The sequence below is a fragment of the Melanotaenia boesemani genome, chromosome 6, assembly GCF_017639745.1.
Source record: "Melanotaenia boesemani isolate fMelBoe1 chromosome 6, fMelBoe1.pri, whole genome shotgun sequence".
NCBI classification, from domain to species: domain Eukaryota; kingdom Metazoa; phylum Chordata; class Actinopteri; order Atheriniformes; family Melanotaeniidae; genus Melanotaenia; species Melanotaenia boesemani.
This window is the reverse complement of record NC_055687.1, coordinates 30,613,774-30,636,021: the sequence shown is the minus strand read 5'-3', so window position 1 is coordinate 30,636,021 and position 22,248 is coordinate 30,613,774. Positions and strand designations below refer to the sequence as shown.

General features: G+C 38.9%; 2 protein-coding genes across 7 annotated transcripts; one reads left to right on the top strand and one right to left on the bottom strand.

Moving 5' to 3' along the window:
* Positions 1-27: 27 nt before the first annotated feature.
* Positions 28-7,836, top strand: ebag9 (estrogen receptor binding site associated antigen 9). The gene is made up of 7 exons (XM_041987265.1): positions 28-317; positions 684-778; positions 2,385-2,466; positions 2,631-2,795; positions 4,864-4,974; positions 5,145-5,236; positions 5,969-7,836. Exons 2-7 carry the CDS (start codon positions 696-698, stop codon positions 6,084-6,086), a joined length of 651 nt encoding a protein of 216 aa, XP_041843199.1. The 5' UTR covers positions 28-317; positions 684-695; the 3' UTR covers positions 6,087-7,836.
* An 885-nt stretch (positions 7,837-8,721) lies between these two features.
* sybu (syntabulin (syntaxin-interacting)) lies at positions 8,722-20,237 on the bottom strand. Of its 6 annotated transcripts, none has more exons than XM_041987258.1 (8): positions 20,089-20,237; positions 16,105-16,149; positions 15,718-15,904; positions 15,082-15,282; positions 13,079-13,178; positions 12,720-12,875; positions 11,176-11,334; positions 8,722-10,507 (listed from the first exon to the last, which is right to left on the bottom strand). In XM_041987258.1, exons 2-8 carry the CDS (start codon positions 16,126-16,128, stop codon positions 9,337-9,339), a joined length of 1,998 nt encoding a protein of 665 aa, XP_041843192.1. In that variant the 5' UTR covers positions 16,129-16,149; positions 20,089-20,237; the 3' UTR covers positions 8,722-9,336. The 6 variants fall into 6 exon arrangements, with proteins under 6 accessions (XP_041843192.1, XP_041843194.1, XP_041843193.1 ...); XM_041987260.1 differs by having other exon boundaries at positions 15,082-15,228; XM_041987259.1 differs by having other exon boundaries at positions 11,176-11,331; positions 20,089-20,236.
* Between the last annotated feature and the right edge of the window lie 2,011 nt (positions 20,238-22,248).

Genomic DNA, 22,248 nt, shown 5'->3' with positions numbered 1-22,248 from the left:
AGTGTCACGTTGGTTGCTACTTCCCTGTTCCTGCTCCTCCCAGTTCAAAGATGGCAGCCATGGGACGTAGACGAGCGACGACACAAATTTAGGAGTTTTGTAATGAAACTGCATTGACGTGGAAAGCCGTCACATGCTTGATTTGGTCACAACAGTGATATTATTTGTCGGCGCTAATGTGTCCTTTCAGAAAGAATTCTAAAGGGTTCAGAAATATGTTTTCTAGTGGGCTAAGCTAGCAACCAACGGTTAGCAAATAAATGAACTTGTCTCTTCTGACTCGAGAAGAAAGTATTTGCGTTCAAATAACTTGCTAGGTGAGTATTTATTTTTAGGAGAGCTAAGATATGAAAAGCCTACCGTGAAATATGGTTTTGGCTATCGTTTATTCTATAAAAGATACTGCACAATTCAGCGTCAGTCCTAGCTAGATGTTAAGATGAATAACATGCAAGAATATTTAAATGGTAGTGTCTCGGTGTTTAAGCTTATGAACGCTTGTTGGTACAATATGTTTAAATACACGGATATATTTCTTATTTAAGACAAACTCTTGGTCAGTTTGCCAATGCTTATTCACTGTATTATTGATGCTCTTAAAACTACATTTAATGGTCGAACGAAGCATGTTTTGTTCACCATTTAAATTCAAATACTTACATTTTACTTTGCTTTTTCTTCAGCTCAATTTCATCATGGCCATCACTCAGTTTCGCCTGTTCAAGATCTGCACATGCTTAGCCAGCTTACTGTCTTTCTTTAAGAGACTGATATGCAGGTAAGGACACAAGAAGAGATTTAAAGATTGATAGAAGAACAGTATCGTCCAAAAGACTAATTTTCCTTATATTCTGCTTCCAAGGAGCAAGGCTCTCCTGTATTTTTAAGTCTTGAACAACAGCTATCCAGGCCCGCTAAATGTCTTATTTCAATTTTCTTTGGCTGCTTTTTTACTTTTAAGGCCAGTCCATGTACCAGACCATTTTCAGAGGAATGTGGATTTGTTCATTTGTTCATTAATCAACTTAATACTAACCTAGCATAAAAGAAGAGAAAATTCACCTAATGAACCAGTTTTTGGTATCACTGAGAACTTATATAATGGCAACAATCTGCTGCAATGAAACATTTTTCCCTCCATTTCCCTAGCTGCATATACAGACCTTTCCAAAAAATAATGCAGTTTCACAGACATTAGATTGTATATTTGCACCAATGAGGTGATTTTGCAAAGCTTTTGGTCACAAAAAACATGGCTCTTAGTGTACTTGAAAAATGTAAGGCAACTGGATAAGTGGAGGACAAAAGAAAAAAAAAACACTGGCCTACAGCAGATGATCAGTATTTGAAAGTGATGCCCCTACAAATGAACAGCAAAAGACCTGACAGGATTTGAGAGGTTCATCTGGACTCTTATTAAGTATTAAATCACCAGGTCAACTCTTCATTGCTTATGAAGCTGTTTCCATGTGATTTCAAAAGAGTTGTGTTGTTGCCAGGAGTCGAGGGCATTTCTGACTGAAAATAATAGGCAAGCTTGAAACATGTCGAATGTATAAACAGCTCATGCTTACCAGCGTGCAAGTGTAAGACTGGTAAATATAGATTTTTATTTTCTCTGTACTTTTTAAATATTTTCATGTATTTTAATTTTTTTAAATACTTTCCAAATATGGTAATAAATGAGGACAATGGAGAACAATTTTTTTTATAAAGGTTTATATCTGGGATGGTGGTGCACAACAGGCTACAAGGAAGTCGTAATGTAAAGTGCGATGCAGACTCTGGTTGATCTGATGTTCAAGCATAAAAAAAAAAGTTTTTTTTTTTTTTTTTTACCTGTACTTCGAGCCCCTTTGACTGCATGTGTTCACAACACCGCCTTAAATATTGAAATGCAGCAGCCCTTCAGATCAACTCTAGACCTTTAACCTGCTTGATTGATGAAATAAGACGTAATCAAGGAATAAACCACACCTGCCAATGCAACCCCGTTCGAGTCAGCTAATTCCTGTAGATTAAAACTGAGAATCTGTTCTTTCTAATAAGACAAGGAAACAAAAATACATTGGTGTACAGACCATGAAACAGCATCGTAGCAGTATGAACCTTAAGAGTTTTTCGGACATGAAGAAACATTTTCAGGAGAAGGTCTGGACCGTTTGGCCTTGACTTTTTCCACACCTGCTGCTGGCACTTGCACTTTGCAGAAGGATCCCCTGTCTATCCACAATATTAACAATGAAGTGGGCAGTAACACAGGTCAGAAAATGTAAGGCAGGGCTCTGGTTAATAGAACCATTAAATCTGACTTCCATTAGTGTGTGGTAATGGCTTTTTGTTGCTTTTTATTGGATTTTTATTAAATGACTTGTTTTCTATAGGACTGGAAGGGGCCGCAAGCTCAGTGGTGATCAAATAACTCTCCCAACAACGGTGGATTTTTCATCACCTTTACCAAAACAGGTCAGTGCTGCATCAGTTAACTACACCTTCACTGAGAAGGTCAGGGGTTACAGTTCTGTGTTTGGGAGACAAGCTGCAGATAATACATACGGGAAAAACTTTACGCTTTCATTTTTATTGACTTTAAACAAATAAAATGATCTAATTATGATCTGGTTTCCTAGTCTGCACAGCCAGAGATTGAAGAGTGGAGCTCCTGGGATGAAGAAGCTCCTACAAGTATTAAGATTGAAGGTGGCAATGGAAATGTTTCTCCCCCACCCAATGATGTAGAAGAAGAACCCGACTACTTTAAAGACATGACTCCAACCATCAGGAAAACACAGAAGGTATTTACACTCATATTTTAGTAAGTCTGACAGAATTTTAAAGTTGTTAATTTTCATTGAAGGGTTTTTTCCCCCTCCCATTGTTGAGAAATTTTGATGAAAAAACTTTTTGCTCATACTTTTCCTTTTAGAAAATGTTTTATTCATGACGGATCTTATGAAACGTCAGCTGTTTCTTGAGGGAAAAAAGGAAACACTGGTTGAAATGATGAAGTATCACGCCATACTCTGTACATACCGAAGACCTCTTACCATTTTTCTCTAGTCCACAGCCGAGGCGACTGGTTTCATTTAGTAGATTTTTCTCTTTTCAGGTGTTGTTTTCTGGCTCATAGACGCTGGACTGAAACATGAGACTGTACTTTGTGAATAAAAAGAATGTCAGTCTGTTCAGCTGTAACATCAGCTGACTGCTGGCTGTGTCACAGTTTTGCATGACTTCCTGATGGCAATCGTTTGATCTGATTGCAACCAGGTTGCACAATTGTTAAAATTAAATGGATCAACTGACAACACCTACAGGGTTTTATATAAATACATCAGGTTCCATGAGATTCTCCTTTATTTACGCTGTTTATGTTGCAGCTGTTTATCTGGAGCTGATTAAATCCTAATATTATATCATATCATCATATAATATCATGGATTTAGTTGCAAAGCTAAAGAACTGATGGCCACTTATTAACTTTGCAGCAAAAGGTTGGTGGCCAAAGACACTCCTGATTTAAAATAATGCCATAAAAGCATAACAAGAATAATCTTAATACCAATTTTTACGCCACAGACAAATGTTGGAGGTCCAAGAAAATTGGAGACAAGTTTGTTGAGAAACAGTCCTCAGTTACTATATTTGAACACCACAAGATGTGACTGGTAAGGGCCTGGAGAGACGTTTGAGTCTCCAGTCTTATTTCTAGCTTGCTTATATTCTTAGGCAGGCTTCAAGGGAGGAGCAACAGCCAAATAACGTTGGGGAAATCTCTGAAAAGGAAAATAAACAAACATACAACAAATATGATGAGGAGGGCACAGTGGAGAATCTCTGGTCTTTACTAGAAAACAAGCAGAATTTGGTTAAACTTTGGCAAGAGCGCCCACACCTCTGATATCTCTAGGATGCAACATTACAGCAGACTGGAGCAAAAAACGATAATTGTAAAGCAACATTAATAACGAGAGAGAGAGACTGGTCTGCATGACAACGGTAGCTGCTTCATAAAGGCCCACTGCTGCCAACTCTTCAGTGAGCAAAGCAGGTATTTGCTGTCCTAAAAGTCGCTAAACGAAGTCATCATCTAATTTGCATAATCAGCCTGGTACATAGTTGTAATAGAGGCTGCCGTGGAGAAGGATGTCGTGGGAGAGGCAAAATTTGACGAAAAGACAACCTGAAAATGTTTAGAACCAAAAATAATATTAATCATAATAGAATAAAAATGTTTGTTCAATATTTTCTATTTTCTATTTTAGTTTGGTGTTATTAAGTGTAGTTTGTTTTTTAATTAGGAGCCTGCAAAAACATGTTACAGCACTTTTAACTTTTTAAATGTTGTTGTTCACACTCTTCAATAATAGACATTACTATCTGTTGGAAGCCAGCACGGGATCAGCCAGCAGCAGCTTTGTACGTTTCATTTTCAGCCTGGTCATGAAACAGAGGCGATCATCTCCTGCTCTGAAGGCAGCTGGGAGCTGCTGCGTGAGGACCAAGCCTCTTCTGGACGGGGGAGGGGCCTGGGCAGTACCCACTCATTGAGAAGAATATACATTCTTTCAGTCTCCAATAATACCAGAAAATGTGACTAGATTTGTCACTGGTCGCTTTTTTGGAAAAAAAAAAAAGTCACTGAAAAGTCGCTAAATATAGCGACAAAGTCGCTAAGTTTGCAACACTGCAAAGGCCACACAGATGAGTCAGGGTTTAGGTTTGAGACCACTACGACTTCAAAACTTCTGATCACAAGACACTGCACAGACCAGAAAACTCTTGTTCTTATCTTTTGCTCCTTTATAATTGTAAAATTGGTCTGAGTTTCTTTTCTTTTTTTGTCTTGTTTCTCTTTTGAAGATCTTATTGAAGAAGAGAGAGCCTTTGAACTACCTGGTGCCTGACGGCTCGGCAGGATTCTCCAGCAGGTTGGCAGCCTCTCAGGATATGATGACATTCAGTCCACCCTCAGTGAGTTCATTTTTCCCCCTCTCTCTAAAACGTCAAAACAAAGTTTACAATCTGTGCTCTCCGTCTTTTATTAAAGCTAAAACAGTCAGTCAGTCATGAATTGTGGATTTTTTTGGCCTACAATAAGTCGCATTTTTACTGATATAATCACAAAGCGTCTATCTGCGCAGGCTGAACTGGGAGAAATGGAAAACTGGCAGGAGGACACAAACGCCTGGGAGGATGAATCTGATGCTGCCTGGGAGGCAGAGGAGGTGCTCAGGTAATCATTCACATGTATCTGTGGATTCAGTTTATCAGCTGAACTGACAGCTAACACAACAAGCGTTACATACTTTAAATGAGAATCCCAATAAATATTAACCTCACATAAATGGCACTGTTGTCTCTCAGCAGGAAGGTTTGTGGTTCAAATCTAGGTTGTGGGGAATTTTTGTGCTTGTGATGGACTGCTGACCTGTCCACAGTACACCCTGCCTCTCATCTGATGGTAGCTGGGGAAGACTAGCCCCCATGTTGATATGAACACAACACTGGTTAAAAAGAAAAGTTTGTAACATGTAAATTACATTACAGTCACTTAGCAGATGCTTTTATTCTAACAGTATACAGTGGTTAGGCAGTAGCATTAACAGTCTTGCCTGAGGACCCAACTGGAAAGTGTTAATATTCCTCCCCTGTGGGAATCGAACTCTAGTCTTCTGCATGGGAGACGGATCTTGATGTTGATGGCAGCAACACATCTAAAAATAATGGGATGGGGGCAGCAAAGCTAGAAAGAGAGACTGAAACTTGATCAACAGATTATCTGAAATTACTAAGAGTGTAGACCAATTTACTTTCCAGCAGGTGGCAGTGTGCACTTTTATTACAATTTGAAGCGCACAAGGAACAGGACTGTTTTTCCCAGTACCGGCTGATCTGACTTCCACTGTCGGCTCTGTAACAGCACAGGTTACAACAGTGTTTGTCTTGCTTCTTTTCCTTTTAAAAGGCAACAGAAGATGGCTGAGAGGGAGAAGAGATTCATGGAACAGCAAAGGAAAAAGATGGAGAAAGAGGCTCAGAGGATGATGAAGAAGGAACAGAAGATTGCCGTCAAGCTCTCCTAACATTTCTGAACTGCTCTGTTTTGAGCCAAAGGCAAAGACACTAGATCTGTCATTTTTTTTCCTTTGTCATCAAACCAACTGGGATTATGATCATACACTATTTGTCTGTTTGCAAACTGTCCTCCTCTTGATTCACAGCAACCATTTTGCTCCGTTTTTCATCTGCAGCACTGTACAATGCATCAGTCTCGCGAGCACAGTGTACTCATGTGGAGAGGTCTTTAAGGGAGAATTAGGATCATCATAGAGTAAAGGTTAAACACAACTTTGTAAGGCATTTAGATTCTCTTGAATCTGATAGGTATCATAAGATCATATCTTTCTTCTTGAGCAATTGTAAATAAACAGGTGCCGTTTATCTTTTAAAACTCTTGAGTATGGTTCCTTTTCTTTGTTTTTATGGCCTCAAATGACAAAGGAGTGTAATTTATTTTATGCATCACTGTAAACCAGTGACATCTTTTCTGATTATCATGTTTTTATATTTGTCTTTCAGAGTCTAAAAACTGTGTTTTGATTTATTTTCTTTTTTAATGAATGTTGCTTGATGGTGTCTATGCGCTCTGTAGCCCTCACTACACTGGAAATCTACATTAAAATGGTAAACGGCAGATTGGTTAATCACAAATTGAAATCTAGCCCAACTATGAATTATAGCTGTGGGTTCCTATGGTAACCTCATGGCTACTGGTAAACCATTGACTAACTGCATATGTCCCATTTTGACATTGATGGAAACTATCCAGGGATCAGTACATGTTTTTTGAAGGGAGGTAATCTCGCTTTTTGTCGTTAATTGTTTGACACACAGAAGTGAGTACACCCCTCACATTTTTACAAATATTTCAGTACGTCTTTTCATGGGACACTATAGAAACTAAACTTTGATATTCTGTATGTCAGTTTCATTTCTATAGTGTTGTCCAATGAAAAGATATATACTAAAATATTTGCAAAATGTGAGGGGTGTACTCACTCCTGCGAGATACTGTAGATTGAAGGTGCAGTTTTTATAATAAATCATAAATGTTGATCGTAGCAGAACCTCAGACCAATTACTTTACTCAGAAAGATAAAGATAAAGATTTGCTTTCTGAAATTGAAGAGTTGAAGTTAATGATTTGACTGAGTTTATGTGTTTGTGTAATGAAATTCCTGATCAGGGCGTGAAAACTTACTAACAGTGCCATTGTTGTCATGGAAACATTGCAGGATTAAGAAACTTTAATAAGACATGACACAGTATTACTGTTTATGAGTGATAAGTGGTGGGAAGTAGGCAAATTCTTACTCTGTGCTACTGTTATGAAGCTTTGCAGGTAATGAGACACCAGGCATATTTATCGGGTGATCTGCTGAATACTCGGAGGTAGTGATTCTGTTAAAACCCATAATTAATGCATGGTCAGTTTTAACTTAATGAGCCAGTGTTCATATTGAGGGAATTCAGCAAATATAGATTTGTAGGGTTTTTTTGTTTGTTTTTTTAGAAGTTATGCCCTGTGTGTTACATTGAAGAAAAACAGCATGTTGCTTTTTTTTTCCATTTTGCACATTTGAGTTTTCTCTAAAGAATCATTGCTACCCCCCCTTTTTATTTTCTCTTGCCTTTTTCACTGTATGACTATGTTAAAAATGCTAGTGAGTTGAGCATAAAGGAGGATTTACTTGGTAAAATGAGATCAGAATTGAGAGATTGTGTATTTGTGGTTTCAGTCCTGAAGTTTTTAATAAAGATCAAGGATTCATATCTTTGAGTTGGATGACTTTATGGGAAATGCTACTTTCAACTGTTATTAGCATGTTGAGGCTAATAAAAAGCAGTGAAAATGATATTGTTAGTCACCATTCTTATGTTAGCATTAGCACCAGTCAGCTATCTGACAGATAGCTGTCATCATTCAGCTGTAGCTATCCCACCCTGCCACCGATGCTAATGATATCGCTCCCATCTGCCTGGGGACGCTGCCTGCTTGCCAAAAACCTCTGAGACTGACCTACTTTCAAAAAAGGAAAAATCAGTCTTTGGAGAGGGAATAATCCACATGGATGCAGACTCACATCTACGGATGTTACAAAACTGGTGTGTTCTCAGGCTTACCACCACTGCTGCCCACTCATTTAATCTGGCTTCCACAGACTGGTGTGGGGATTACAGCATGACTCATTTCTTTGATGCTGTATGAGCTGAAGAGGTCATCGTTATACAACAGCAGATCATATGGCAGTAGATATTAAGTCACAGTAAAAAGGAAGATGTTTGGCATATTTATACTTTGCTTTTGTCATCAGTTGTGGATAAATATTGGTGTAAGAAGCATTGGTAGTTTTTGTGGACCGACTTCTGCATGCTGGCATTGACCCAGTTTTGCTTAGGTAGGAGTACAGACAGCATTTTATAGCTTCTGAGAGATTCCACTAAAGTGGATCTAATGCACTCTACATGCTCAGCTCCACAACCCAGGGGATGGCTGAAAACACAGACAGACGGCCTTTATGCAAGATAAATTGGTTGAACTTTGGTTTAAATTAGAGATTTCCTCACCCACCTTCTTTATTTGTGTACAAAATGAAGAAAATAACTCCAATTTTAACAGGCCTTTTATAGTAAACTTTAGAGTCAGACAAAATTTTCATAAGTCCAAATATGCCCAGAATAATCATGCTTTAATAAAGATGCTAGAACATTTCATGTAAACCAGTATTGCACATAGCTCAGGCACATAACAAGTGACAGCTGCTTTGAAGCATCAACTTATTTCTATGAACAATACACAGGCTGTACAGAGTAAAGCTCTACTCCTTAGGAGGAAGGGGTGGGGGGCAGGATTCACAAAACAGTGAACAGACAAAGCTTTGGCTGAAGGTTGCTTTTTCAACAGTAGCACAAACATTTCACAACAGCAGCATTCAGTCTTCTTCTTGAAAAGAAAATATATAGTAATCTTAACATAAAGAACTTCCTTTAAAAAACTGGAGACACCATAGGACAACAACACAACCATCTACCCAGATGATCTGGTTAGAAATGGAAATTACAAATACATAAACCCTGTTATAAATAATCCCTTTCATGTCACCACTCACCATCCCCATGGCAACTGTACAGTGCAAAATAACAGTGCTGGACCTAATAGAACTGCATTTATCTCATCAAGTGAACAAAAACGGATTTCATAAATACTCTTGAAAAGATGCTTAAGTGCTTTTAGCTCAAAGTTAGGCGTATGCATGCGGGTTGGAAGTTAAATCACACATCCGGCCTGTGAGTGACATGACGAAGGGAGTGCAATCCCATGATGCAACATCCCCTGATCAGTGCTGCAATGTTGTACACCGGACCGCTTCCATCCACACCATGTCTGGAGTACAGCCAAGCCACAGTGGGCAGCACTGGTGCTGCTACTGCTACCAGGTCGACCAGAAAGCTGCTGCTCCAATAACGCTTCTCCACCACATCCATACGCCTTGTCTGTCCAGGAAACAGACAAGGTTTTTCTTCATGGACTCCAAAGTCCAGCTCTTCCATGAACCGCTGGCTCTCTGAACAACATGCTCCAGAGTCGGATGAGGTGTTGGGGCTCGATGGAGGCAAACTGGATTGGAGGGGTGTTAAGTCAGGCCGAGTGGAAGTGGAGGAGGGTAGGTTTGGGAATCCCAGGAGACTGCTGGGGGCTGTGTCCTCCAGTGACGCCCCGTGGAATTTAAGCAACTGGAGGAGGAGAGCCTGCAAGTCTGGAGATATAGGCATCAGGTCTGTCTGGATTCCTTTATCTTCTGCGTTTGGCTGGAGCGGAGTATTTGAAGAGATGGTGACTGTGGTTGAAAGTGCATTTGCAGTAGATGGTGGGGCTGCAGTAGATTTATCAGCCAATTGTCCATCTTCTGACAGGGCAGATACCCCGGGCTCAGACTCTGTTGCCCCGGGTTTAATACTAGAGTCCTGGCTGAAATCTACGGCAGTGGACATAAAAACCTGCTCAAAAATGTCCGCTCTGTTTGCCATCTCATCATTTGCCAGCAGCCCACTGTCCGCCATTGCCTCTGCTCCTTGATCTTCCAACTCCATCCCACCCTCGTCCTCCCCCACCAGTTTCTTCCCAACACCAGTGGGGCTGTCGCACATGAAGTCCAAGGAGTTTTCATCTTGGAGGTTGACGCCACTCTGGGCTAGCTCCATGCTCTGGAGCAATGACTCCAGCTTCCTGTTTTGGATGTTTATATCAATGAAGTACTTCTGTATTCCCTTATCCTTCTCCATCAGGCTGCTCTTCATGGTTTCCACTACCTGACGGAGCTGTTTGATCTCTTTGCGGGCTTCTTTGAGGGACAGTTGAGCCTCCACTCTGTGGCATTCCTCTTCAATCCAGTCTTCCCTCATCCTGCCAAGCTGGGTCTTAAGCTCCTCAATCTCCAACTCCCTAACAAATCAGACCAAATAAAAAACAGTAACCGTTTTGGAGTACCCTTTATCTGAACATTGCGACATTCATGTTTTGCAGCCAAATCCAAGCAGCTTTAATTGACTTTAAGCACTTCCACTTTATTTTAAATCCAATAGCTAAATAAATCTTTTATTACCCACAGCATAGGTACTGTTTATGGTTCCTTTCCATTAAAATGTTGCACTGAAGTACAGTCACACTGATTCTGCTTTGTTTTGCTTGAACTTTAACACAAAGTTTAACAAGGTTAAACTGGGGAAAGTAGTGTTAAACCTGTGAACTCATTTTCTGCATTAGTTGATATGCAATTAAACAATCTGACATTTAAAAAGAAAAAATAGTTTTTATGCAGATTTAAGCCGTTTGGCTTTTGGCCAATAATAATATACAAGTAGCACTAATCTAAATGCACATTTAAAAAAAAAAAAAAAAAAAAAAAAAAAAAAAAAAAAAAAAAACTTCCTTTATAATGAAAGTTTCTTCTTAAAAAAATGCATCCAATATTAAGTTTGTGTGTTGTGCAATAGTCATTACCCCATTGGTTCACAACATGTTCACGCTTCAGCAGAGCTCCTCTTGAGCAGAGCGCCTCTAGGCATCAACCCCACCCTCATTACAACCAAAGGAGCTACTGTGCTGCTAACCTGTCACGAACTCTGTTTTCCGACTCCAACACTTTGGTCTTCAGGTGTCTGATGGCCACTTCCTTCTGCTGCAGAGGGGTCAGGTACTGCTCAGGGTTCGGGGGCCTGATGCCATGGTTGTCTTTACAGGAGTGGTAGTGGCCCAAACTCACTCTTCTGCTGAGCAGAGAGACAACATTGACAATGGAAGTAAGAGGAAAAAATGTGTTTTACCTCTCTTCTACCGATTATTGATCACTCCTGCACTAGACATCTTTAACTAGCAGAAAAAACATTTGACTTGTAAAAAGCTAAATGACTCTGCTGAAAGGTAATTAGTCTGGTTAAGAGTGCTGTCAAGGCAGATGCTCCTTGAAGCCTGGAATTACTGTCTGACACAGGATTACTGCTCAGGTAGTCAGGATAGTAACAAACATAAAAAGTTGAAGAAATTACCTCGTTCAAAATGTACAGAAAATTGAATCAACATTAATTTCTCCTTTAGATGTCCCATTATCAGTAATTTAACTCAGTCAAAAAAAAGTGATTAAAGGATTTATTTTCCCCCTCTCTCCCCTACAACAGATACAAACAGCATATGAGTGTCTTCCACAATATCCTAGCAACCTGAGATTCTTGAGGTTTTGATGTGAATGCTCTGCATCCCTGCCAAAAATAGAAACAGCCCAGGAGAAGCTAGCATGGGGAAAAGATGTCACATGACACTTAGCCAGGCAGAGGAAAGCTGACAAATGGGATGCCTTAAAGTGACAACAGCTCAGGATTAGAATTCATTATGGAGGCTGGAACATGAGCTAAATGTGGCAGATTTTTGTCCCTGCACAAAATATTGAAGACTGTTGGTTGAATGTTTTTAACATCTGAGAGAAAATCTTTAGGTCAAACCTTTAAAACAATGTGCACTCTGAAGCCCTTGTAGAAACGAAAACACCATGTTCAGCTAGTCTGAAAAATTCATGAACCTCCACTCTCTTTTAAACCAAGGTGCGCTTAATTTAATTCTGCATTGGTTTCCGTCAGTATGGTGACTGGGTAATATTCAGAAAATCTTCTAATCCCAACTACAGCCAAACCATGACCGATATAATCCCAGCCAGCTGCAAGAGAGGAAATGATAACAGTCTGAACTTAATCCAGCCACCCACACACTGAAGGTTATGCTGCCTTTTGTCTGACCCATAGTCCAAATCCATCTCCAAAGCCAACTGCTTTCCCCTCAAAGCAAGTGGAAATTTGTGATAAACCAAAGAGCAGTAGCTCAGAACATGAGATTTTATTTCATTTAGAGGGTTGCCATTTTGATTCCTGAACTTTTAGTTCACATGTTGCAATGTCCCTGAACAAAATACTGAACACACATTTTTGCTTCTTTCTCCCCAATTTGTTCCTAACTTGTAAGTTGCATTGAATGAGTCACTTAAATGACCGTAATAAAAGATCAAAGTGAAAAAAAAATGTAGGTCTAATCAGAATATTCAACTTGACATTTGCAATCCATCTTCCTGGATTTAAAAGATGCACGACGGGAAGTCCATGATGAGTACCTAGAGGTGGGGCTCGAGTTGCAGCTGCTGCTGTTGGTGGTTGAGGATGTGGCTCTGGGAGGGGTCCTGTAGGGAGCGTAGAGTTCTGCATCACGGTTGGCTGTTAGGTGTCCAGGTGGTTTAAACACTGGCAGTGGACGGATGTAAGTGCCACGACTTTAAAAAGATTTGAATTGGGGGGGGGGGGTGAGAAAAAAAAAGAAAAAGAAAAAGGTATTAAAAACAAATACAACTTATACAGAAGTGTTCTTTAGAATAAGCAACATTTTTCAACATTTATTCTTGTTTAAACGTGTAGCGACCAGGCGTTTTTGGTCTGTTGGTGGCCCATTAATACTTATAAATGACATTAAAGATACCTGCGTGAAGGAGCCTTCTTCCCAACTGAACTGGACACCAGGCTTTCCCGGGCCTTCAAGCTGCCTGTGCTGCTGGAGGAGCTGAAATCTGCCTCACTACCTACAGGGACAGACAATGTGTCAGCATGCTGGCAGGCTTACATTAAGTTTATATAGCATTTTAATGAATCATTCATGAATGGCTCCCGTACCATATTTGGTCATGATGGACTGCATCTGTAAAAATGCTTTGAGATAACTTGAGTAAAGCTGAACTGAATTTAATGAGACGCTTAAGGTCGTTAAAAAACTATTTATATATAAAAAATAATTTGGTTAAACAGCCATGTCAAGGCATTTTACACGAAGAAATGCTGAAACTCTTTCTCGGCTGTTACTTTGTCAACATTGGCACGAGACTTGCTAATATTAACTTGCTAATAGCCAGTTAGCTAAAATAAGATTTAAGTAGCTTTTATAAAATATTTCACATACAATGAGCTCGCTCAACATGTCAGTAGTTTTTAGCCAAAATTAAAACGTGAAAAAACACGTTTAATATTTCACTACCTGCTTGCAGTCCCAACCTAGTCCAGCTAATTACACGTAAAGACATAACAGCACGGTTCTCAGACAGCACGACTAAAGTTCAAGTAAAATGGCTATATCACGTAGTTTGTGAGGTAACTACAGCTGGCCTTAGCCGAAACTTTAGCTATATTTATTAATCTACTTATGAGATTTCTGTGAAATGTTTTGTGAACTTTTATTTTAAGTGTTTAAATATTTTCGATCTTAAGTAAGTTTGTCCATGTAAAATTAAATACATATGGCTGAAAAGAAAATTATAAACAAATAGCACTAGCTTAGCATATTAAACCAAATATCCTGAATTTAATTTGGTTTTAAAATTTGTCCATGCCACACACCTTAATATAACATCCACATCTTCTCAATAAATAATAATAATAATAATAATAATAAAAAAAATAATAATAATGTTGTTTCAGGGCTAACGAGAATGAAATACTCAAAAAAAAAAAAAAAAAAAATGCCTCAATAAATTAAACTTTTTACAGTTTGCCTTCTACCCCCCAAAACATTCAATTTGATTACGTTATAGGATTTACTGCAGAATCAAGTTGGGCTGATTTATTCTGTTTTTTTTTGTTTTTTTTTTACATGAGTCCAGCTTTTTGGGTGGGTCATTTCCCACAATTTTTACTATTGCTTTTGCAGAGAGTGAATTTGAAGGGAAGAGCATCTAGAAGTTCATAAATACATAGACAGAATTTATTAGTAAGAGTTTGCTCAAATGTTCAATAAAGGTGGCACAATAAGACCAAGGAGCAATTTGGCTGGTAAAGAGAAGTTAATAAAATGAGCTGCCAGAATAAAATAAGCCCAAGTCCTACCTGAGAAACACCGTTTCCCATCAAACAACACCATAGTGTCTTGTGATAACTGTGACAAAAAAAATAGCTCAAAACTTTGTGACTCTCCACTACTTGGTGAGTCAAATAAGACTCTAGGCATTCAGTCAGTGTAGTAACCTTTGACTAATCAGACTAATTGGCTAAGCTCCTGAATTTTTCCACAACCAATCAGCTCTCCTTCTAACTTTGACTCATAATCAGGGGGAGGAAACTAAATTTGGAGGTAAACAGCATGCACTGTTTCTGACTAATCTTATCTGAGTGCACACATGCACAGATGACATTTCATTCCAGTCTCATCTCAAGCAGGTTGGGTTGACCCTGCCAGTGTTTGTTCGTGGCCTCATGGCATGTGACAAATAAAGGATTACTGTACTTTTATCTTCAGGTAACTTTGGCAAGGTATTTTAAAAAAAAGCTGTCTTGTGTAGAAATCTGTGAATAAATGCCTTAATTCTGAATTGATGTTGAATAAGAGCTAGATACAGGTCCAAGCTTAATACTGAAGGTCAAAGGTGAATTTCAGCCTTATAATAGTCTTTAATAAAGTTTGCTTTCCAACTCTTTGTACACTTTTTTTTTTTTTACCTCTGGTTTTCATGGCCGACCTCAGCTCCCTCTTGTGCCTTGGTGTGCTTCGTGCTTCACTGCTGCCCTCGGTCATCACCCTTACCCTCTTCACTTTGGTTTTGCGCTCTGGGAGTATCGGCGATCCATGGGCACTCTGCTCTGAGCCTGACGGGGTTTTGGAGGGGGACACAGACTGACTAGTGGGGCAGCCGGTGTCATCTATCGCAAACAGGCATATAGAAGGTAACAGCCGCGAACAAGCAGAGCAGGCAGCGAACACAAGCAGTCAGTCAGAGTTCAAGGTTCAGCTTGCACAATGGCTCATCTCCTCTGCTAACACACAGGCACTTTTGTGCCATGTTCTTGCTCTGTTTGTTAACTGGAGCCAGTTTGGGTGAATAAAAACACAAAGATGCATTATCTGTTTATGATTGCATAACCCCTGCTAAAAAATTAATCATCCAACAGCACTGTAATACAACCTGAAATCTGAAAGCCTGCAACTGGAGCTGGTTACAAAATATTCAGTCAGTTTTGTTCATGTAGTGTTTCATCAGAACTTTACATTGTATGTTCAAGATTGTATATGATCATGGTCAAAAAGCCAAAGATTAATAACCTCAGCTGATCTAGGACTGGAGCACAACATCTTACCAGAGCAAAAACTGTTTGTGCTGATGGTCCTCTTGGAGTGGTCAGAGCTGATGTCACACTCCTTACCCTCCTCCTCCGAGAAGGGGGAATCAGACTGAGGTGATCCTTTGTCTTTTGGTCGGAAGGGGTGAAGAACCAAACGTGGGATGCGGCTTCGGGGGCTTCCTTTCTCTGGTGATTTCTTTTCCTATTTAAACATCAGCAAGGGGCAGATGTTAATGAACCACATCAAAATAATTTTCTTTATATAAGTCAATGATTGCCTGATTATTAAAATGTCACAGTTTATACATATTTATCATCACTGTATTGCTCTCTCACAAATAAGGTACTCATATGTGGTTATTGTCATCCCATTCAGCCTATAGAGGCAATGATCAGACTCACCTCATATTCCTGAAATGGTCCCATTGTGTTTCACAGCTTTCTCCCCTAATGAATGGACAAGAAGACAAAAATCTGCTGAGTCATTTTTCTTAGAATCATTTGCATGGTTGCATTTTGCCATCAAACCCTCAATAAACAACAGCCCTCTGTCTGAACTCTATTACGCCACTAAATCTCACTCTACACTCACAATGCACAACCTGCCTGGTACAGATGGCACGAGCCTGGAGCCAGCCGTGACCAAAACTCACAGAATTTCTGACCTTATAAAACAAATAGAAATGCTAAAAATGAACAACCTTATGTGCTTCACAATAAAGTAGAATGAAATAACTGAAAAAAAAAACACATTTACATTATCAAAACTGTAGATTTACAATAACTCAATTTAATAAATAAATAAAAGATAATGACTTATATTCTTTTCTTGTTTTGCTTTTACATCCAAATCATCATAATCATGAAGCTCAGTATGAAAACGCTTGCTATCAGCTGTCTGGGCCAAAGCTGCAGAGCTGCCTGCCAACAGCAACAAAGTGCTTCAATCAGTGAGATATAAAGGATGATGAGGTGATATTAGATCCTCTTTGAAAAGAGTTTGCTGTGCAGTGGAAGGCGAGAAACTTGTCTGACTCTGAACTTCCTGTTTCGTGTCCACACTTAAACAAGACACAAACATTTTTTATTGATGCAAAGAGCTAAATAATGCAGATTTCTCTCATGCTTGGATAAACCTTACACAATCACATCACTTCCTCTGTGATGGTGACTGTCAAAGGGGGCCAGTTACATAAGCGCACGCATGTTTTTTTCTGTTAGGAATGATGTCATTGACCCTAAAGTCTGCATGTTACTGTTGCTTGAATAAATCCCAACCTTTTCTCACGCTCTCTGCTTCCAGCAGGTAATCTTTTTTCTTTAAATTTCGGATTGACTAATGTTAATCCTACTTTAATCATTCAACTTCAACTAACACAACCATCTGATGTCCTAATATCACATCCTGATATCCCTTTATGTCTAACCCAGACTTATGCAAAATCTTATTTGAAGACCATCAAAGGCCCTGAAGCAGATTGCAAAAATAGACCAAAGAGTCAGGGGAATCAAACTCCATCTAATTTTCAAAAATAGATGGATGTCTTAGGTGGCTTGCACTACCTTTCTTACAGTTTCACTTTTGTTTTTAAACATCCACAGCATCATAATGCTATCACAATCCACACTAGCCTGGCACACCAACATGGCAGAATCTGATTATGAGCACCAAGGCTGAGCATCCACACCCTAGCAACACTCATAGCAACCGTGGAAAAAGGCTGCATGTACAACTTGAGCTAGATGGAAGCAATTGTGTCTAAATTTGCACAGAGTGCAGCGTGCTTTGCTCATCCTGATATACTAGCTTTCATACTATTTATTTATTTATTTTTAACTCAAGCTGAAAGAACATTCTGTGCTTGAGCTAACAAATGTACTTTGGGGGAGCATGATGCACCGAAACACATACTGTTGCCTTTTTTTCTATCAGCTGGCATTTTTAAAACTCAAACATCATTTTTAAACCCAAAGCAAAGACAAAAACAACTTGTGTTTAAGGAAAAAAAGAGATACATGGTAAAGGCTTTCACGTTTCACAGAGAATGATCCCTGAGATATATCTGATGTAACCCAGAGGCTTTTAATGCTGCTTCTGACTGATGGGTGAAAAATAATGGGAAAATAGTAAAGCATGACTCATCTAGAAATGAGTCATGCTTTGTAAACAACATTAATATCTATGAGTGAACACCTTTAAGGACCTACAACAGTTTGCTCATCATCCAGGGATTGCTGTTAAAGATGACTTGGAATAAACCAATTATTGCTGTAAGGGTCCTGTTCTTTAATTTCTTCAGTGCTTTTAATACAGTTCAAAAGTAGAGCTGACCTGGCAAACAAGGATCAATTTGAGAGGCTGTGTCACCCAGTCTTAAGTGTAACCAAGGTAAAGGAGATGGTAAAGGACTTTAATAGGGATAAGCCAAATACTATTCCCATCCTGGAATAAGATGTTAAGGTGGTGGAGTACTACAGGTACCTGGGTGTTCTCCTGGACAACAGACTGAACTGAAAATGCAACACTGACCAGACTGACTAGAGTCTACTTCTTGAGAAAGCTTAGGTCATTAAAAATTTGGAGCAAGATGCCATATTTCTTCTATAAGTCTGTGGTGGAAAATGCAATCTGCTTTACAACCATCTGTTGGAGCAGCACCGTCACAGCCAGAGACTTAAAGAAACTGAAAAAGATAATCCAAAAACTCACAAAAAACATAGGCTCATTCTGTGGATTCTTCTGGAGTCTCTGGAGCTGGTTATGAAAAAGGATAATGGACACCACTACACACCTATTACAATTATCAAATGATGAAGTGTGTTCAGTCAGAGGCTTCTTCAGCTGTGTTGCAACTGGGATGGATAGACTGATAACTGTTGTTGATTCTTTATGGTGCAAAATATTTTTAAATTACAGTAATAATGCCTTATTCAGTTCTATTGATTCAATATTAGAGTTATTTCAGTATTTAGTGACGGTTTACACGGTAAGGTTTAGTTGAAAGAAAAAAAGTTTGCACAAGTTTGATCTTCTTTGGACCGAATCTAAACGCAAGGCCCCTGAGATGGGATTATATTTAACTCCAGACAAAGTTGAGTGGCTGCCTGCTGAGTAACAGGCTAAGCATGCTTGAAGTTGCAAACACAGGATTTTCAGCTCTCCTAAGTACCTAACAACCAAGTTCCTCGCAGGCATCAACCACAATTTCTCCAGAAATGTATTATGAAACAGATTTAGATGTTACAGTTGATGCACTAAAAGAGGAGGAGCTATAAAAGCTGTCTGAGAGCTTCTGATAAACAAATCTGTAAGCCTCCACTGGAGCTCTTCCTCTCATCCAGATGGTCCACTCTTAAAACAGCATGGAGTGGGCGTTGATAATAATTCCCTTAATCCATCTGAAAGTGTGGGGTTTGTAATGTTTATCATACTCATGGACAAAACTAGAGATGTTTACTCTATTTTTGCCATTAACCTCATGATGCTGTAGGTATATGTGTTTTGTTTACATAGTTAAATCTGATGCTTTTTAAGTATTTTACAGAAATGAAAGGTGTATGATGTGCCATATAGATGTTTTTCTGTCATATTTTTGTGTGAAGCATGTTATTTGCAGTCTCTATCTTAAGCTCATCAGCACATAAACAGACTGATTATCACTGCATGATGTCATCACAGGGCACTTTTTCACTTTCACTATATTGCAGTCTGAAACTAAAATTAATCAGTTTCATGACTAAACAGATCCTGTTGTGCATCTAAAAAACAGTAAACTTCTCTGATGATCCCTTGTACTATCTATTTTCTGTAGTGTAAAAGCCCCCACAAAATTCTTCTTCAAAAAGAAAAAAATACCTAACTTGTGTGACGATAGTCCCACTTTCCCAGTGAAAGAACCTGATGTCCTCTCATATGTTCACATGCTTCCCTTTGTTTACGTTTGACTTCACAGTCATTTGAATGACTAGTGTCAGGGTTTATTTGGTGATATTTTCGGACAATAACAGAAACAGTTTAGGTATATTATTTATTTATTTAGTCACCCTCTGTTCAGAAATGAGATCTTGTTTTGTTTTCTGTGGCAGTGAAGGGAATGTTTTCCTCGAGCATGGAGATCCATCCAGAAAAAAAACATACGTATATCCAACTTTAAACCCAAAATGAACAGATTTCGTCCAACATCTTCAAAAAACGTAAGATTTCTGAACATGGTTAAATAATTCTAAAAAGACAACCGCGTTCTGAACTTGTAAACAGCTCTTCCTTTGCCCACCTGATCCCAATCTCAGTTTCATTTCTCTTTTTTTTTTTTTTTGACTTGTCAGAATAACCAGTCGGGTTCGGGTTGATCTCTTTTCCAAACGAAAACAACCTAAAGCACCTACCTTGATGTTTGATGGTGATTCCTCTCGGAAGGATGCGCGTCAGCTGAAGCACAAAGGAAAACTCGTTGCGGTGCTGGTGGTGCCAGCCTCTCCTCTCTACTGAGTGCTGAGTGCAGACTGACGACACAAACGACTGGACGAGAATCAAGACCACTGCGCGCACAATGTGCCTGCCATCCCAAGAGTGTTACATAACAAGGGGGGGGGGGGGGGGGTGGGGGGGGTTACTTAACCACTGAAGCCCCTCAATCATATGGGAACATGCAGAACACGGACTATAGACAGGCAACCGTGAAGCATACTGGAGCAATTTTTTAGACGTGTCACCTAGATTGATGCTCATGAATGTAGCTACATTCTGGTCTTGCATAAATCCACAAAATTTCCAGTTTTTTTTTTTTACACTCTAGTCTGGAATATCTTTTATACAGGACACGTTGATAAGCTCGACAGCTAGCGTGTGCGTGTACAGCTGTCTCATTCCACACAGATCTTTGCGTACAGTGACGCGCATGAAGGCAAACAGCTTGCAGTTTGCTCTCCATGGTGCTGAAATGAGGGCGGATCCAAATTGCAGCTCTTATGCTCTTTAAATGTCTTTAATGCCCAATATTTACTGGTTTTGTTAAAGGGAATGAAAACAAAATCTAGTATTGTGCAAACCAGACTGATATTAAGGAGAAAACAGTCTATTTCTCTTGGAAATAACAAACGTTTAGCTAATTTTACTTGTCTTACCCGTATGGATTTTCATTCATTAACCATTTTCATTTGCCATAAACTGGATTCTGGAGAAGTTTAATACAATTTAAGCATATGCCTTTTTATTTTTATTTCTATCTTTACATTTTTAATATACATTTAAAAGGTCTATTATCTCGCCAACATGTTGCCTTGCATTCCTCTGTGTTACTGCCCTCTTTGGTCCGTTATCACCGCCAGCTGTCCATCAGCAGAACAACATGAAACCAGGGGCTGAAGACGGTATTTGGATGATTCACAAAACCATTTACAGCTAATTTAAAATGAGATAAAACAATTATAAAACCAACCAAATAAATAGAAATGAAGAATGAACAGAATAAACGATGTGAAACAACATAAAAGAAAAAAAAATGTCAAAACTCATGTTTTAATTGAGCTTTAAAAAACACAGTCATTGTATGAGTTTCAACTCTGATAAACTGTCAAACTCATGTTTCCAAATATTTTAAGCCATAGCTTTAAAAAAAAAAAGACAGTTTCTGCATATCACAGGATATCAGTAATTTTGTTGGGCCATAAAAACACAAAAGGTGGCTCGATCCTGAAACACTGGATAAACCTGGTTCACAGTCTGAGGCATCCAGCAGCCCAATGAGGTACAAGTAAATCAGAAATGTGTTTGGCCTCAAGACCATTTAGTCTACGGTCTAGTAGATGAAAACTTGGGATGAAAATTTATTTATTTATTTATCCATTTAATTTTAAAAAATGCTGTTACCTCAGTTTGTAGAGCACACCTTGATAAGAGCACCAGTAGTTTTTAAGTTTATGTAAATATTTTTTTAACATACTTGTAAGATTTTTTTTAAAGATTTGCTAATAATTCAAATGGCCATCTGTAAATAATGACGTAGATCTAAGTAAGTAATTATTCCATTATCACTTTCTGTGATTGGTTAGCCTCCCTGTTTGTACATATTCAGCAGTATTGTGCAGCACACAGCGTATGATGGCGTGATTTAGTCTAATATGAGCTGTGTGCTTTCCATTTTTTGAGCTCTGCTAACATGTTATCTGTGAGAGGATTGCATAGTTCTCTCAACTCAGCTGTCAACATGAGAGCTTGTTTAAATCCCAGCACAAGGCGTGTTTTCTCATGTCTGGACCAAACTGGATGGAGGACTGTGATAGAAAATAAACAGAAAAAAACTTTCTAATAAATTAGAAAAAAAAGTGTAATTTGTGTGTGCAGATAGTGCTTTGAACTCATATTACCTCCTCTGTTTTTTTTTTTGTTTTTTTTTTAGTTTATAGAGTTTTTAATTTTGTTGTGTGCCAAATATAATAACAGTAAAGTCTAATTCTGAATAAGAATTTCAGCTGTGTGGCTCCTCTCTTGAAGAGCCAGCCCACTGTTTGAGTACAGTACACCAACACTCCCTACCTGTAAACTTT

Bases quoted from the DNA above. Each gene is read 5' to 3' on its own strand.
- ebag9 (XM_041987265.1), top strand. From the start codon at position 696: ATGGCCATCACTCAGTTTCGCCTGTTCAAGATCTGCACATGCTTAGCC. The intron at 2,796-4,863 runs GTATTTACACTC...TCTCTTTTGAAG, and splicing joins CCATCAGGAAAACACAGAAG to ATCTTATTGAAGAAGAGAGA. The intron at 5,237-5,968 runs GTAATCATTCAC...TCCTTTTAAAAG, and splicing joins GAGGCAGAGGAGGTGCTCAG to GCAACAGAAGATGGCTGAGA.
- sybu (XM_041987258.1), bottom strand. From the start codon at position 16,128: ATGGGACCATTTCAGGAATATGAG. The intron at 15,905-16,104 runs GTGAGTCTGATC...ATGTTTAAATAG, and splicing joins GACCATTTCAGGAATATGAG to GAAAAGAAATCACCAGAGAA. The intron at 10,508-11,175 runs GTTAGCAGCACA...CTGATTTGTTAG, and splicing joins GAAAACAGAGTTCGTGACAG to GGAGTTGGAGATTGAGGAGC.